A 16,259-nucleotide genomic window follows, 5' to 3' on the forward strand; every position below is an offset into this window, starting at 1 on the left:
GATTAATTTTTCATCTTTCATTTCCCTGCTGTCTGTACACAAGTTTGACTTTTGGAAAAACAATGTCAATTTAAAATCAATATGGGGAACAAGAGATTAGCAGGTTCAGGGAAACAAGGCATTATTCAGAGCATGCCTAATACTACACCAAATGATTTTTCTGAACAGAACTGTGAATCAAACATCCTGTATTGGCCTGGCCTAGATAAAAGATTTAAAAGCACCAAATATTCCCACATTTGCACAACATGTGAACTGGCAACAATTCAGAAATATTAAACAACATGCTTCACAATAGAACATACAATTCTTCACGTTAGAATCAAGAGGGATGGTTGTGTGAGCATTAGATTCTAACAGATGTCAGGCACGTTTTCTCGACAACACAAAAAGGTTTAGGACCAATAGGCCCTATTCATGTTACATGCAGACACATCGCTTGAGGTGCTAAAAACATACAGTGTTGGGAAATTGTGCCTTGATTGGCTTAAACAATCCATGTTGTCTCAGGTGAAACAACACATTCGCTCCTTCTTTCTGGTGACATGAGATTACAGGGCTTTTTGTTAGGTCCATGGAAACCAAGTCAAAAGTGCTTTCTGTATGCAATATACAACAAAGCGTGGAAAGTTTCACAGCAGGAAGCTGCTGACAGATTGCTCAAAATTTACAGGGCAAATCTAGAAAGGGCTCTGGCATTAGTTACTAATGGTATGATTACTCTTTCCAACAGGATTTAATCTGTGGGTACCATTGTGTCATCTGCAATAGACATCATACAGAGTGACATGTCTTTTTTACAACATTGGCAGTCATAACTTAGGGCTATCATGTTAATGAGTTGGACTTAACAGACACTTTGTGCTGGTCACGTTCCATTGAAACACCTTAACACCTCTAATTTATACCATAAATCTTTCTAAGCATTATGGCAAAAAAACGCTACATACACTATGTTATATATAGAAAAGCTTGAGTAACTACCATTTACTGTTGCAGAAATACCTCTGCAAATTGGAAATTCCAAGGGTATATTTCTCAATTGCCAATTTTGACTTTTCACTTCCAATACTACTTACAACACCATCACGTGGGCAAATATGAAGCACTAGGAGACAAGTATTTATACAAGTCATGGATCTTACCATTCAAATACCGATGGAGGAATTGTGGGACTGAGGTTTTTGTTAGCGGAACTGACTTCGAGAGTACCTTGGCATTTTCCATAGTTGGCAGGGAAGTTTCCCTTTATGATGCTAGTTATGTGTGAGAAGTTGGCCTGGTATATGGTGTTCACTATTCTAGTGAGCACCTTGCACCAGTCCAAACGACCCTTATGGTGATTGGTTGTAAGTCAACCTTATAGACCAGCTATCCTAGGGGTAGCATGGACAAAAACAGTCTTAGGCTAAACTCAAAAAGGCATGTGAAGCCAGCTGTTTTACCATATGCAATCCTTTTGAATACCAAATGAAAGGACACCACACAAGTTATATTTTAGAAAATATATGTACTTCTTTCTATAATAATCCCCTTAACTCTTTATGAGCACAGGAGCACAAGCGTTAAAGAAAGAACACAGTAATAACAAACAATAAGCTGCACAATTATGGATAGGTCGGGTGGCCACTCAAACCATATATTAAGAAAGTGGTATAAGTACCACGTCATGAACAATGAACAGGCTTAGCGCCTTGGAAATCGCTGGGCCTACACTGGACTAATGAAGATTAGGTCGGGAGAGGCCCACAGGATACGGGTGCAGAGTCTATAGGCAACCGCGTTTACCATAAAAGTCAATGGTGCGTAAAAATCAGAAAGTTATAGGTTTCGGAGACTTCCGATTGGACTAGAACTTAGCCACTTGAAACTAGGACACTAGAGGTGTAAACCACTACAGGAGCACCAGAGTTATATCGTTACCTCACCCACAGGAAGCGGGTGCATAGGTGCCAAAGTGTGTCGGGTTTCGTCGTGAAGTTCTATGAAGCCTGGAGATGAAGATGCTGCAGGCAGCCAGGAGAGAAGAGTCCGTTTGGATCCAAGGGTGGATCGAAGATGTAGAGTACCTGAAAACAGAGGGGACAATGTTCAGGTCACTAGCCAGTGACCAGCGAGGAACCAGGAAGGAACCAGGCGATGTCGGGTTGCAATCAGGTGATGTTGAGATGTTTGTCTCCGCTGCCACGTGGACCAAGAAGGATCGAGGATGACCAGCTGGTGAACACGAGCTGTCCTACGAAGGTTCTGGCTGTCGGCTGTGTCGGTACACGATTCGGAGTCACCAAGCCTTGGCAAAGGCAACCCACGCAGGACTCAAAGATGTCTTCTTGATAAGACCAGGAAGGTCAGATCGATCGCTCCTTTTCAGGGGAGCTGGGGCCAGTCTGGAGCAACCAGACCAGCAGTGTAGTTTTGGTGTTTCATCATCACAGAGACCACTAGCCAACGGGCAAGCGACCGGACAACGCGTCGAGCAGGAAAAGTGCAAAAGGGGCCCACGCAGCACTCGGAGAGTGTGGAAAGGTGATCTTTGGAGCACAGGCTGCTCGGGGCTGGGGCTTCTCAAACCCGAAAGCACAGCCTCTGGAGCTGCACAGGAAGCACTTTGTCGACTTTTCAAGATGGCCGGTCCCACGTCTCTCATCGCCTCCACGGGTCTAAGCTTTGCTAGGACTGTGGATCGGGCTGTTGGAAGTCTGGGAGTCCAGGTCTTGTCAGTCTCTGTTGTTCGAGCTCCGGTGGGAGCAACGGCATTGAAAGTCTCGTCGCGCTGATGGTGCCTGCTTGCACAGGGGGGCCACTCCTTGACCACAAGGGAGATTCTTCAGTCTTCTACGTTGAGTAGGATGTCGAAGGGTCCAGAGTTTCATTTCAAAGTTTCAGTCAGGATGATCTAAATTGCATTAGCACAGCTTCTACCTTTATTCCAAATCAAGGGGCTGGATCACCTGCTAGGTCCCTCCTATGGGTGGGACCCAGGAAGGGGGTGGTTACACCCCTTTCCCTTTGTCCAGTTTCGCACCAGAGCTGGGGCTGGAGTGCCCCAGCACCGTTTTGAACTGGGCTATGCATGGGACGCCTTGTGCGCCCCAGGCAGTGTCTAGTTTCATTCAACCCTATCTGCTACAATCCACTATCTCCTGTCTGGGGTGGTGTAACACCTCCCTGTGACAGGATACCATTTGTCCAGGCCTTCCCTGCCGGAGTTTCGGTCAGCAGCACGAGGCCAGAATTCTGTCTGTGGCAGCAGCATCCATTTTGTGATGCTGGGGCTCTGGTTAGATTTAACCGCGTTTAAGCAAAGTAACATGTCTTCTCCCTCTAGAAGGGTGGAATGCTACCCCCGTCACCAGAAATGGCGAGGGGGTAGTATTCCAAAGGGTATGACACTTTACACGACATGTTTTGATAAAGCCAAACCAAAGTTAGCAAGTAACCGCGAGGATTATAATGCACTTAAGAATATATGGTATGGCAATATCCCGGGACAGCTAAGGGAGTTGGTCCCGAAAGCTGCAGACAGGCTCAGCTCATGCTGGAGCACCTTCTCACATAAAACCAAGCCCTCTGCCTCCAGGATTGATAATTACAAAAAACAATTTGATGGACAGAATGTAGATCAATGTCTTACATTCACCCCAGTACAAGGATCTGGGCCTAAATCCATCGTTTTTTGCACTCCACACCACCCTGGGTCAGATAATGGCTTTATGCAAATCAGCTCTGACCCTGTGCCCCATGGGAACAGTCCAGTCCGAACTACAACAGCCATATCTTTCCCAGACCGGAATCAAGCATCCGAGGACCGGACCGGTTTCGAGGTAACACCTCTCATCAGCCCGGCTAGCTTGACTCCAGTGGTGTGGAGGCTCTGGGACCCAAATCTGAGCTACCCCAGTACACTCAGGGAGAAAATTACAAAAAACAATTTGATGGACAGAATGTAGATCAATGTCTTACATTCACCCCAGTACAAGGATCTGGGCCTAAATCCATCGTTTTTTGCACTCCACACCACCCTGGGTCAGATAATGGCTTTATGCAATTCAGCTCTGACCCTGTGCCCCATGGGAACAGTCCAGTCCGAACTACAACAGCCATATCTTTCCCAGACCGGAATCAAGCATCCGAGGACCGAACCGGTTTCGAGGTAACACCTCTCATCAGCCCGGCTAGCTTGACTCCAGTGGTGTGGAGGCTCTGGGACCCACGTCTGAGCTACCCCAGTACACTCAGGGAGAAAATTACAAAAAACAATTTGATGGACAGAATGTAGATCAATGTCTTACATTCACCCCAGTACAAGGATCTGGGCCTAAATCCATCGTTTTTTGGACTCCACACCACCCTGGGTCAGATAATGGCTTTATGCAAATCAGCTCTGACCCTGTGCCCCATGGGAACAGTCCAGTCCGAACTACAACAGCCATATCTTTCCCAGACCGGAATCAAGCATCCGAGGACCGGACCCGTTTCGAGGTAACACCTCTCATCAGCCCGGCTAGCTTGACTCCAGTGGTGTGGAGGCTCTGGGACCCACGTCTGAGCTACCCCAGTACACTCAGGGAGAAAATTACAAAAAACAATTTGATGGACAGAATGTAGATCAATGTCTTACATTCACCCCAGTACAAGGATCTGGGCCTAAATCCATCGTTTTTTGCACTCCACACCACCCTGGGCCAGATAATGGCTTTATGCAAATCAGCTCTGACCCTGTGCCCCATGGGAACAGTCCAGTCCGAACTACAACAGCCATATCTTTCCCAGACCGGAATCAAGCATCCGAGGACCGGACCGGTTTCGAGGTAACACCTCTCATCAGCCCGGCTAGCTTGACTCCAGTGGTGTGGAGGCTCTGGGACCCACGTCTGAGCTACCCCAGTACACTCAGGGAGAAAATTACAAAAAACAATTTGATGGACAGAATGTAGATCAATGTCTTACATTCACCCCAGTACAAGGATCTGGGCCTAAATCCATCGTTTTTTGCACTCCACACCACCCTGGGTCAGATAATGGCTTTATGCAATTCAGCTCTGACCCTGTGCCCCATGGGAACAGTCCAGTCCGAACTACAACAGCCATATCTTTCCCAGACCGGAATCAAGCATCCGAGGACCGGACCGGTTTCGAGGTAACACCTCTCATCAGCCCGGCTAGCTTGACTCCAGTGGTGTGGAGGCTCTGGGACCCACGTCTGAGCTACCCCAGTACACTCAGGGAGAAAATTACAAAAAACAATTTGATGGACAGAATGTAGATCAATGTCTTACATTCACCCCAGTACAAGGATCTGGGCCTAAATCCATCGTTATTTGCACTCCACACCACCCTGGGTCAGATAATGGCTTTATGCAATTCAGCTCTGACCCTGTGCCCCATGGGAACAGTCCAGTCCGAACTACAACAGCCATATCTTTCCCAGACCGGAATCAAGCATCCGAGGACCGGACCGGTTTCGAGGTAACACCTCTCATCAGCCTGGCTAGCTTGACTCCAGTGGTGTGGAGGCTCTGGGACCCACGTCTGAGCTACCCCAGTACACTCAGCGAGAAAATTACAAAAAACAATTTGATGGACAGAATGTAGATCAATGTCTTACATTCACCCCAGTACAAGGATCTGGGCCTAAATCCATCGTTTTTTGCACTCCACACCACCCTGGGTCAGATAATGGCTTTATGCAAATCAGCTCTGACCCTGTGCCCCATGGGAACAGTCCAGTCCGAACTACAACAGCCATATCTTTCCCAGACCGGAATCAAGCATCCGAGGACCGGACCGGTTTCGAGGTAACACCTCTCATCAGCCCGGCTAGCTTAACTCCAGTGGTGTGGAGGCTCTGGGACCCACGTCTGAGCTACCCCAGTACACTCAGCGAGAAAATTACAAAAAACAATTTGATGGCCAGAATGTAGATCAATGTCTTACATTCACCCCAGTACAAGGATCTGGGCCTAAATCCATCGTTTTTTGCACTCCACACCACCCTGGGTCAGATAATGGCTTTATGCAAATCAGCTCTGACCCTGTGCCCCATGGGAACAGTCCAGTCCGAACTACAACAGCCATATCTTTCCCAGACCGGAATCAAGCATCCGAGGACCGGACCGGTTTCGAGGTAACACCTCTCATCAGCCCGGCTAGCTTGACTCCAGTGGTGTGGAGGCTCTGGGACCCACGTCTGAGCTACCCCAGTACACTCAGGGAGAAAATTACAAAAAACAATTTGATGGACAGAATGTAGATCAATGTCTTACATTCACCCCAGTACAAGGATCTGGGCCTAAATCCATCGTTTTTTGCACTCCACACCACCCTGGGTCAGATAATGGCTTTATGCAATTCAGCTCTGACCCTGTGCCCCATGGGAACAGTCCAGTCCGAACTACAACAGCCATATCTTTCCCAGACCGGAATCAAGCATCCGAGGACCGGACCGGTTTCGAGGTAACACCTCTCATCAGCCCGGCTAGCTTGACTCCAGTGGTGTGGAGGCTCTGGGACCCACGTCTGAGCTACCCCAGTACACTCAGGGAGAAAATTACAAAAAACAATTTGATGGACAGAATGTAGATCAATGTCTTACATTCACCCCAGTACAAGGATCTGGGCCTAAATCCATCGTTTTTTGCACTCCACACCACCCTGGGTCAGATAATGGAGTCAAGCTAGCCGGGCTGATGAGAGGTGTTACCTCGAAACCGGTCGGGTCCTCGGATGCTTGATTCCGTTCTGGGAAGGACATGTCTTTTGTAGTTCGGACTGGACTGTTCCCATGGGGCACAGGGTCAGAGCTGATTTGCATATCGCCATTGTCTAACCCAGGGTGGTGTGGAGTGCAAAAAAACGATGGATTTGGGCCCAGATCTTCGGACTGGGGTGAGTGTGTGACATTGATCCACATTCGGTCCATCACCTATTTTGTTTGCATATTCCGCCCTAAGTGCGCTGGGGATGCCCAGACGTGGGTCCCAGGCACTCCACACCACTGGAGTCAAGCTAGCCAGGCTGATGAGAGGTGTTACCTCGAAACCGGTCCGGTCCTCGGATGCTTGATTCCGTTCTGGGAAGGACATGGCTTTTGTAGTTCGGACTGGACTGTTCCCATGGGGCACAGGGTCAGAGCTGATTTGCATATCGCCATTGTCTAACCCAGGGTGGTGTGGAGTGCAAAAAAACGATGGATTTGGGCCCAGATCTTCGGACTGGGGTGAGTGTGTGACATTGATCCACATTCGGTCCATCACCTGTTTTGTTTGCATATTCCACCCTAAGTGCGCTGGGGATGCCCAGACGTGGGTCCCAGGCACTCCACACCACTGGAGTCAAGCTAGCCGGGCTGATGAGAGGTGTTACCTCGAAACCGGTCCGGTCCTCGGATGCTTGATTCCGTTCTGGGAAGGACATGGCTTTTGTAGTTCGGACTGGACTGTTCCCATGGGGCACAGGGTCAGAGCTGATTTGCATATCGCCATTGTCTAACCCAGGGTGGTGTGGAGTGCAAAAAAACGATGGATTTGGGCCCAGATCTTCGGACTGGGGTGAGTGTGTGACATTGATCCACATTCGGTCCATCACCTGTTTTGTTTGCATATTCCACCCTAAGTGCGCTGGGGATGCCCAGACGTGGGTCCCAGGCACTCCACACCACTGGAGTCAAGCAAGCCGGGCTGATGAGAGGTGTTACCTCGAAACCGGTCCGGTCCTCGGATGCTTGATTCCGTTCTGGGAAGGACATGGCTTTTGTAGTTCGGACTGGACTATTCCCATGGGGCACAGGGTCAGAGCTGATTTGCATATCGCCATTGTCTAACCCAGGGTGGTGTGGAGTGCAAAAAAACGATGGATTTGGGCCCAGATCTTCGGACTGGGGTGAGTGTGTGACATTGATCCACATTCGGTCCATCACCTGTTTTGTTTGCATATTCCGCCCTAAGTGCGCTGGGGATGCCCAGACGTGGGTCCCAGGCACTCCACACCACTGGAGTCAAGCTAGCCGGGCTGATGAGAGGTTTTACCTCGAAACCGGTCCGGTCCTCGGATGCTTGATTCCGTTCTGGGAAGGACATGGCTTTTGTAGTTCGGACTGGACTGTTCCCATGGGGCACAGAGTCAGAGCTGATTTGCATTTCGCCATTGTCTAACCCAGGGTGGTGTGGAGTGCAAAAAAACGATGGATTTGGGCCCAGATCTTCGGACTGGGGTGAGTGTGTGACATTGATCCACATTCGGTCCATCACCTGTTTTGTTTGCATATTCCGCCCTAAGTGCGCTGGGGATGCCCAGACGTGGGTCCCAGGCACTCCACACCACTGGAGTCAAGCTAGCCGGGCTGATGAGAGGTGTTACCTCGAAACCGGTCCGGTCCTCGGATGCTTGATTCCGTTCTGGGAAGGACATGGCTTTTGTAGTTTCGACTGGACTGTTCCCATGGGGCACAGGGTCAGAGCTGATTTGCATATCGCCATTGTCTAACCCAGGGTGGTGTGGAGTGCAAAAAAACGATGGATTTGGGCCCAGATCTTCGGACTGGGGTGAGTGTGTGACATTGATCCACATTCGGTCCATCACCTGTTTTGTTTGCATATTCCGCCCTAAGTGCGCTGGGGATGTCCAGACGTGGGTCTCAGGCACTCCACACCACTGGAGTCAAGCTAGCCGGGCTGATGAGAGGTGTTACCTCGAAACCGGTCCGGTCCTCGGATGTTTGATTCCGTTCTGGGAAGGACATGGCTTTTGTAGTTCGGACTGGACTGTTCCCATGGGGCACAGGGTCAGAGCTGATTTGCATATCGCCATTGTCTAACCCAGGGTGGTGTGGAGTGCAAAAAAACGATGGATTTGGGCCCAGATCTTCGGACTGGGGTGAGTGTGTGACATTGATCCACATTCGGTCCATCACCTGTTTTGTTTGCATATTCCGTCCAGGATTGATAAGGCCTGCGATAGGAGTGACTTATAGGTGCATATGTGTCCAGATATAGGTGTAGATATAGGTGTCTCGTCTACTGTGGCTTGAAATAAAAAATAATCGGTCGCTAACTGCCAGCTCTTACTTAAATCTAGCAATTGAAGAGTTTGGTATAACACCTATTTGGAACACCACTGTTGCGCAGGAAAGTTTAAAAAAAGCGGTAAATAAACTAACTGGTTATCTCTCCTTGATAAAGGACAAAGACATTTTTGTTAAACGAAAGCATGCATGGCCAATTGTGAATGGTTTTAAGAAAAAGAAGATTCAAACTTACCTGGAAACTTCATGGTAAAAAAAAAAACAAGCAAGTATTTATGAATGCTAGGTTTGGCCATTTTCCGGGCTTATGCCACTTGCACCATGGAAAAGATCAGACGAAAACTGCTTATGTAGACTATGTAAGTCAGGTCAAGAAGCTATTCTACACTTATTGTGTCTTTGTCCGGACTTGAAAGTGGAAAGAAAAAGTACACTCAAGAAAATGTTTACTGAACATGGTGTTAGGACTTGTAGGCAGGCACTAGTGGCAAGCTTAAACCCTGATGACTTGCCAATGAACTCAGCTTTTGTTAAATTTCTATTTATGGTCCAAAAAAAGTTGGAAGCTTGTGCTTGATTAATTTACGAGATGTGTGAATATGAACCTATTGAATTAACCAAAAATCCAATTTTAATCCATTGACTTTTATATCAGATAGATGAAAATTATTTGAACATATGGATAGTTTTTATCATTTTTATTGAAAATGTTTTACCTGCTTTTTGTATGATTTTAAGTAATCAAACAAATAAAATCTAATAAGAGGTGTACTATATCTAAGCAAGGGGTGATTACACCACCTTGCCCCAGCTGAGTGATCAGCCAGTTGTGTCATTTTGGATGGCCAGCCAGGGGTGGCAAAAGATATGCTGCAGCCCCTGGTAGGCCTTGGATGCACATATGCCCTGGGTACCTATAGTACTCTGTACAGGGGCTGATAAGGTGACCCAATATCGAATTGGAGATGTACCTAGGGTACATGGAGTCCATTTTACAGAGAGAGCAGATAGCCTGGGACCCTGATTAGCAGAATTACAGGCCAACTAATTCGAAAACCAGCTAAACACTAGGCAAAAAATCTGGGGTAACCATAGTCAGGTATCCACCTTCCTACATTATGTGTCTAAGGCAAACTTGTGGTGTTATGTGAAGGGTTTTCTATCTGCTGTGATCCTTCTGGCTTTCAGATTACTCTCTAATGGGAGTTATTTTATGCTGAACGATCAAGGCTGCTGAGGTATGAAACCACTAATTAGATTAAAGAAAGAGATAGTCACTAGCACACCTGTTAATTGAGTGTTTGTCTGACTATTACTAAAGTAAAGTAAATGTATTCTATCTATATTGTGCTGCTGGGTGTCATAGGGCTGCCTGTCCCTAAGTGTCTGAATCAAAATATATAGGTGCGAGACACACTGTCACGGCCTAGACCTAGCGCACAGCTGGGGTTAATCTATTTCAAACTTTTCACATAGATATTTCAACACAAATTCAACTTCTTATATGCAAAATAATTACACTTTACAAATGCTCATTAGTTTATCAATGCTTGTATTGTTTCATTGATAATACTTATATCTTCTTTTTTTGTACCTCTTTTGTATTCATATTTCATTCAATGAAAAAGTCATTCCTTCATGGCTGATTTCACATAATGTTTTCATAAATCAAGGCATCAATACTGTTAACATGAATATGATGTTGACGGCGATTGATGGTGGTTGGCCCGATGCCTTTCGGGACATGTAGTCCCTTCTTCTTGTCTTTGTGATTGTTGAGTCACAAGCCCATAAGGCCCCCGGTGCTTTGGGTGCTCTGGGGATGATGAAGACAGGCTGGGCTGTACGCAGCTCACAGTGCTCTTCAGGCCTGCTGGCCATGCTGTGCTCAGCATGCAGAGAGAGAGGATTTCACAGCTTGCTCCGCTTACACTGAATGCCTCCACTGTCTGCGCGCTTGGTGACGTGGGTCCTTAGCCCATACTCACACTGCTCTTTGGTGTCATATCTGTGTCTTGACTTGATTCTTTCACTTATAAGTTTACCAAGAAAAAGACACTTTTGCATGTATTGTGACTTATAAGTGTACTGTATTTTAAGTCACTGAAATGAAAAATGCCTTAGAATTGGAAATCCTTTGATTTTCACGTTGTGTTACCCACTAACCTTTTTCATGCTTAAATTTCTCTAAAATGATTGTAAATAAATGATTCAAGTCTCCACTAGAAGTAAATAGAACTAGTTCTACATTGTATTTTCTATGTTATTATAACTAACACTCTCTTCGAAGGGACCTTCTATTCCAAAAACATAACTGTAAACCCTAGATCCCTCAAATCTTCAGGGTTCCTTCTCTTTCTACACACTGTACTAGGTTTGGCACACCACACAGGCTGCTCCAGGACCAGCACCAGATCCCCGGGTCACCTTCTCCCACTTGCTCCCTTGTGTCGGTCTCGTGCTGTGCTGCTGCTGGCTATATTCGAATACAGGGACCTGCCAGCAGCTGGAATGCGCATTAATGGGTCTGAGGGCATTCAGTGAGTCAGGGACTGCTACTGGTTTGATGTAGGTTTCCCCTGCTGCAACGTCTCGCAGGGCCACTTGTTCTGTGGCTGCTGTGGGGGCTATGATTATGGGCTAGGCTGTACGTGGCCACGGGTCTCTATAGACCAGCTGTGCAACACTGGGTTCAGCATGCAGAGAGAGGACTGTGCAGCATTCACAGCTTTCAGGATGCCACTAAATTTCCAGAAGTGGCTCTTCCCAGCATCCTGGTCATTGTCCTGGTGAGTGTAAGAGCATAAAAAAATAACACTCTACTCTTTTCTCCCTGTTAATCCATCTTCAGGGAAGCGTATTGATTTCACGCAGTGCAAGGTTGACAACGTTTGTAAATTTGGGATTGCGTGAAATCCATGGGTGGATGCATGGAAGCGCCCATGTTCAACCCATGGAATACCTCCCAGAATAAAATGTAATGTAATGCAGTGCAAGCCAAGTAAATCCGTCCCTGTGTATTTACTGATTTTTCAGTGTGTTCTAATCCCTTAAAACTTTGAGATTCAAACCAAAAACAATGTTTGAGTCATACAATTTTATGTATTCTCACAGAATACATGTGTTATGCATTTTATGGAAAAGAGTGGCCATGGGAATGATGAGAAGTGGTATAACCCATTAAAGGGACCATCCAGTTATGATAAAAGAACAGAATCTATACCCAGTCCTACATCACTAACAATCACTACCCATAACAATTCTAGAATATTCCTTTATTTGATGATATTAGATTTGAGGCAAAATTGTGACATTATTTACCGGATGGCCCAATTAGGTACCTGAGCATGACCAGTGAGGTAGGTACTGGAAGGAACAATTGATTTAGCATCTTGCATAACAATTATGAGTGTGAGTTACAAAACCCTATATGTTTACGTCCGAGAGGCTTGAACCCTAAAAGACAGTGGTGGGCTCAGAGCAGAGAAATCCCAAGAGAGAATGGTAGAATCTTCAGCTTCTACTAGTGAATGCTCCTAATAGAAGACCATTCAAGAAATGCCTGTCCCACTTAAACCACAAGCCATAATGTCACAGAGCCAACAAATGTAGCTGATGCAATTGGGAATGAGGATGAAGTTGCTTTACACAATCAACAGAGTATGCCTATGAAGGAACTCCATTTGCTCCTCCAGCAGCACCATCATCAAAACAAGCTGCCCGCATTTACAAAGGAGTCCCGACCAGCATCCCGACTTATCTTACAGACAAGTTCTCCATCTCTGGTGGCTCTTGGCACACTTAGAGCATGGGGCCACCATCACACTGGAGATTTAGGAGCTGATTTACAGTTCAGTGGATGAGTTACTCCATCACAAACAAACAAATATCCTGTCTGCCTTATTACAAGTGCCATAGAATATACTGCACTTGTAATAAGGCATCAGGACTTTTCTATCCATTAACCCAGGATTGGAAAAGCAACCCTGAATCCAATGGGGCTGCACTAGGGCTACTCAAGTTTAGTAAAAGTTGAAGATGAACCTCTTTAAAGAATAATACATCGCAATGCAGCAACAGCACATGTGTATTCCTAGAACCCAGGAAGCTCTCTTATCACTCGTTGACAGTAGGGTTGCAATTGACCCTGTACATTGTTCCACTGGCTTTTGGCTTGGTTTGTGCTCTACAAGTATCATATACATACATATATATCTGCATACATACATACCAACAGCAGTTTTCCTCCTCTAATAGTTTAAGGCATTGTGGCATTGAATCTCCCATAGTCTACAAATCATAAGCAACCTATGAAAAGGTAATCTGTGAACCAGCATTACAATGGCCAACAGACATACATGCAGTTAACACCTTGGCTGCTTGAGATATTGTTTGCTGTGCTGGATCATAATAGAAATGGGTGTGTTCATGATGAGCTGAGCTCGTCATGAGCACACGAGCAGTGTGCCTCATGACACGCTGAGCTTGTCATGAGCACAGAAGGGGTTAAATTGAATTGAAACAGGAGTAGTGACAAGTAGAGTACTGCAGGAAGATATGCCTTTATGCAGGATATTAGTGGATACAAATTAAACTCTCCTTAACCTGATTACCCACTCCTAAACAATTAGGTTTCCATCCCCCTGTGATAATGAGCTGGTGGAGTTGAACTTGCTGATGGACGTTATTATCATGCCACAAAGGGCATCACAAATTAGGTAAGACTCATGGCTGCAGATCTGTAATTGTAACAAACCAAAGTATTTGAGATGGGGGTAATATGCAAAATGATTTAGTGTATAAGAGAGGATTAGTTAAAGTACTTAATTTTAAAAACAACAGTGATTGCATCAATGTATTGGGATCCTTGAAGGAAGGATGTTTGTCTCTTGCAAATATATTTTTTGAGAAACAGCTCCCAAAGATTTTGAAACAAGTCTCCCAAATAAAAGGACAAATGAAAGGTGTGTGAGTCCTATGCACTCTTTGATTAAGAATTGTGTTAATGAGTGGAGAGTTATTGAGTTACTTGAAATATGTATTAGACTGGCACAAGTAGATCACTACAGTATTGATACATGTCACCTCACTATTAAAACAATAATGTGATGGTATACCTTTGTGGATTGTTAACAGAATATATCCAGCCAATCTGCCTCCCAGAACTAAATGAAGACTTTTTACCAAGAACAAATTGCTCCATCGCTGGTTGGGGACTTACAGAATATCAAGGTAAGACAAAAAACTCTTTTACAATAACAACGTATACTTGTGTTGTGTGCTTATTAGTTGACAACCAACAGATAGGTTTACCTAAGAACACCAGCCTGTTATTACGCAAGACATAGATTTTTCAATCAATCAATCAAATGAGATCTATAAAGCACTGCTTATCACCAGTGAGAGTATCACCAGTGAGAGTATTCAAGCACTGAGGAAGGGGGTTGTTGCTGCTGATATGGATTGGACCAAGAGCCAGGTCTTAGGTCCTTCCTGAACTCCTACAGGGTAGGGCGACGCAGAGATAGAGGGGGAGGCTGTACCAAGATTTGGCTGCCAGGTGTGAAATGAGTAGCCACTGCTCCTGTGAATGCACACTGTGTGGGACAAGAAGAGTGATGAGGAGTGAAGTATACACGTAGGTTGGTGGACGTTAACACTGTGGTTGAGGTATGCCAGTCCCTTGTTGTGGAGGACTTTTAGGCGTGGGTGAGAAGTTTGAACTGCCATTGCTTGCTGATCGGAAATCAGTGCAGAGATTTTAGGTGGGGCGTGATGTGGGTCCATCTCAGGAATTGGAGGATTCTGGATGGTTCAGAGTCTGTTTAGTAGTTATGAGGTGATTTCCACATAGAGGGAGTTGCCGTAGTCCAGGTAGCTGGTGATGAGTGCCCGGTTTATTGTGCGTCTGGTACTGATGGGGAGCCAGTTGAAGACTTTCCGAAACATGCCCGGGGTGAGGAAGCATGAGGATAAGACAGAGTTTATCTGCTTCCTCATCAAGAGCTTGCTGTCCAGAATGATTCTGAGGTGTAGTGTAGTCCTCTGCGCATTGGAATAATATATCCTATAGATTAGACGTAGGACTGAGGTCGACTAGGTCTCTATCGAATATACTCAAGTTAATAGTGAGTGCCAGCTAGCTCAGAGGTCACTAGAAACCTTCTTGAATTCACAAGAAGGGATTAGATTCTGACAACCGCATAAACATGACAACTTTGTTTCCCAAGAATATGAAATATATCTCTAGAGTCGCGGAAACAATAGATAGTATTTCACTCAGTCAATTGTGCATGCTTCGTTTCAACAGAGGTGCAGAGAAATAGAGAGAAGGGCATTTCCAATAAAAGGTTTTATTGAACAGTCTTTTTTCTCATGCAAGAAAAGTGAACTGCTACAATCGTAATGCAGACTGCAAAGTATAATGCGTAAAGTGAGAACAATTTTATAAAATTATACTGTAAGATCATTGTATGGTTTCCAAACCATATATATATAAATACATACATAAATAACAATGTCTAAAAATGCTCAACTGGTGCTTCTAAAATACGCTTACCCCAATGTACCTAACCTAAGTCTAGTACGCGGGAAGAAGTAAGTATTGTGTAGCATAGGTCTAGTTTTCTTTGCCAATAATCAATCCAAGATATATCTAGGTCCTTATCAGCTCCATACCTTAGTTTAGAATGAAGGAGGTCTGGTATCTCAGTCTAGGGACTCGATTTCCCAACACCCCCAAGAGGAACTTGGAAACACTGGAGCTGGATTCTCGCTGAGAGAAATGCAGCCTCTCGATCAGTGCGTCAGCTGGTGGGTCGGCTTCCTTCAGCACTTGCTGTAGCGAGCTGTGTCGGGCAAGTAGATAGTCGAACTGCTCCAGTGTCTTGCTAGAGCAAGTAAAGGCATATTTATACCTTGAAGGTGTCTACTTTGACGTAAAGTCGGGCATAATATTGTCAGGAAAGAAGCCCCAGGGAACAGTAGTTCTTTGAAAAGTACATGAGTTCTTGGACAATTCTATATTCAAGCAAGGGAAGGTCCCTGACTGCTTAAGCCGATTTTCCAAGAAATCGTTGTGAAGTTTGGTACGAGTGGAAGTAGCCATGCCTGTATTTGGTCTGCATGGGCTATGTCTAAATAAGGGATTGATTTCTATGCCTATATTAGGGCCATGTGAATTGTACCTTTATAAGGGCATTAATCAGGAAAATTCACTCGGGCCTAAAACGCCACA

At 45.6% G+C, this 16,259-nt stretch overlaps 1 protein-coding gene across 1 annotated transcript in view; it reads left to right on the forward strand.

Annotated features, from left to right (window-relative positions):
• The window catches only part of TMPRSS15 (transmembrane serine protease 15), a 1,377,509-nt gene that overhangs the window by 1,349,817 nt on the left and 11,433 nt on the right, over window positions 1-16,259 (forward strand). The window contains exon 23 of the mRNA XM_086934040.1: window positions 14,159-14,254. Coding sequence (XP_086790166.1) covers window positions 14,159-14,254 — 96 coding nt within the window. The remainder of the gene's footprint in view (window positions 1-14,158; window positions 14,255-16,259) is intronic.

This window comes from Lissotriton vulgaris, chromosome 8, assembly GCF_964263255.1.
Source record: "Lissotriton vulgaris chromosome 8, aLisVul1.2, whole genome shotgun sequence".
NCBI lineage: Eukaryota > Metazoa > Chordata > Amphibia > Caudata > Salamandridae > Lissotriton > Lissotriton vulgaris.